Source organism: Apis dorsata, unplaced genomic scaffold, assembly GCF_000469605.1.
Source record: "Apis dorsata unplaced genomic scaffold, Apis dorsata 1.3 scaffold_499, whole genome shotgun sequence".
NCBI classification, from domain to species: Eukaryota; Metazoa; Arthropoda; class Insecta; order Hymenoptera; family Apidae; genus Apis; species Apis dorsata.
The window spans coordinates 114,682-116,721 of record NW_006263730.1 but is presented as its reverse complement, the minus strand read 5'-3'; the positions used below and the strand labels follow the sequence as shown (position 1 = coordinate 116,721).

General features: G+C 23.2%; 1 protein-coding gene across 1 annotated transcript; it reads left to right on the top strand.

The window, feature by feature from the left end:
- Positions 1–6: 6 nt before the first annotated feature.
- On the top strand, positions 7–1,980 carry LOC102673959 (grpE protein homolog, mitochondrial). The gene is made up of 4 exons (XM_006620255.2): positions 7–813; positions 1,174–1,591; positions 1,685–1,768; positions 1,851–1,980. The coding sequence occupies exons 1-4, from the start codon at positions 710–712 to the stop codon at positions 1,956–1,958; spliced, it is 714 nt and encodes a 237-aa protein (XP_006620318.1). The 5' UTR covers positions 7–709; the 3' UTR covers positions 1,959–1,980.
- The last annotated feature ends 60 nt before the right edge of the window (positions 1,981–2,040 follow it).

Genomic DNA, 2,040 nt, shown 5'->3' with positions numbered 1-2,040 from the left:
AAAAAAAAAAATAAAAAATAAAAATACAACTTTAAATAACGTGAAAAATATTTTGAGAAATCTATGTAAGTTTGAAAAATTAAATTGTTCTTATTTATAACTGCTAACACAATATATATTGCAAACCATTATCACTGTAAGAAATTAACAACTTACAGTATTACAAATTATCTCTACGAGACGTAAAAGCAATTAAGCTTATTATTCAAATAATAAATTTTTAATGCTATGCGGTTTAGAATATCACGTGTTAAAGGATGAAAAAAAATTTTTTAGCTTGTTTTAGAATTGAATTATTTTCTAAACATTTTGCTGTTTGAAATCTCGTACTTCTTTAACATGTTGAATAATAGTTTCAATTTTTGTAAATAAAACATATGCAAGTATTAAAAGAACTTATAGAATCACGAGAGTTACGGTCACAAACAGTTTTCATTGTATTGTACAACTTCATTCCAATAAAATATTAAAAATATGATTAAATTGTAATAATTGTTAATGAAAATGAATTTAATTTATAATCTTAAAATTTACACGAACTTTTTAAACGAGTATAATTAGAAAATTGATATATAATATCATGTTTTACGTAATATATCGAAATATATGATGGTTAAAATTTCTTATCGCGATTCTTATGTTGCAAGAAATGTTTGAGAACCACTGAGAATGCACGAGGATCGCTGTATTTCATCATTCACCAATTTTTATGAAATTAAGAACTATGGCATCATTTGTGGTACCGGTTGCAACGAGATTTACTCGTGTCACGATTGATAGTTTGCACAATATAAATAAAAATATTTTACTTAGGTAAGATTCTATATTTCGTAGTTTATTATATTGTTAAAATATGTAACTTGTATTTATATTGCAAGGTACATCTAGAGGTTAGAATGTTAAATAATGTTTATTTATTATTTTATTATCGTAGTAATTTTTTAAATAAAATTGTAATATATTTAATAAAGATGATTATATTTTCAAAATTGTTAAAGATTTAAATAAAACCTTATGTAGTTATTTGTACATATTCTTAATATAAGTTTTTAATAATTTTCTAAAATAACAAATATTATTAAATAAATAATAAAAATATTAATTTTTTTTTATTTATTTTTTAAAGAAAAGAAAAAACATAATGTCTTACAAATTTTTTTTGATGATTTAAAGGTTAATTCAACCATCACATGTTTCTTGGCAAAGACAAGAGTATAGTACAATTACAGAAGAACAGAAGTCAGAAAGTGGAGAACCAGTATTGGAACTTACAGAAAATGAAAGGAAATTAAAAGCAGACATTGAACTTATTAATAAGGAATTAATGGATCTTAAAAATCATAAAAATGAATTAGAAGACAAATATAAAAGAGCACTTGCTGATGGAGAAAATCTTAGAGTTAGATTAAACAAACAAATTCAAGATGCAAAAATGTTTGGTATTCAAGGTTTTTGTAAGGATCTCTTAGAAGTAGCAGACATTTTAGGCAAAGCTACAGAAAGTGTACCTAAAAATGAACTCACAGAAAAAAATCCACATTTAAAAACATTATATGAAGGTTTAAAAATGACAGAAGCACAGTTACATAAAGTAATTAAAAAAAATTCAACTATTTTCATAATTTTCAATAACAAATTTAATAAAACATTATTATATTTATTACTTTAAATTATGTTTATATAGGTATTTAAAAAACATGGTTTAATTTCATTAAATCCACTGAATGAAAAGTTTGATCCTAATCAACATGAAGCATTATTTCAACAGGTAAATTTCTTCTTTTTTATTTATGTGAACAATAATGTATTAAATAAATAACAATAATAATAAAAAACATATTTTGACATAGGAAGTTGAAGGTAAAGAACCAGGAACAATTGTAGTTGTATCTAAATTGGGTTATAAATTACATGAACGAGTAGTAAGACCAGCATTGGTTGGTGTTGCAAAAGGATAATTCATGGTTATGTCAATTAAAATGAGATTAAATGCAATCTCATAAAAGGTACCCGTGAATGAAATATTGGCAAATATATATT

Bases quoted from the DNA above. Each gene is read 5' to 3' on its own strand.
- LOC102673959 (XM_006620255.2), top strand. From the start codon at position 710: ATGAAATTAAGAACTATGGCATCATTTGTGGTACCGGTTGCAACGAGA. The intron at 814-1,173 runs GTAAGATTCTAT...GATGATTTAAAG, and splicing joins AATAAAAATATTTTACTTAG to GTTAATTCAACCATCACATG. The intron at 1,769-1,850 runs GTAAATTTCTTC...ATTTTGACATAG, and splicing joins ATGAAGCATTATTTCAACAG to GAAGTTGAAGGTAAAGAACC.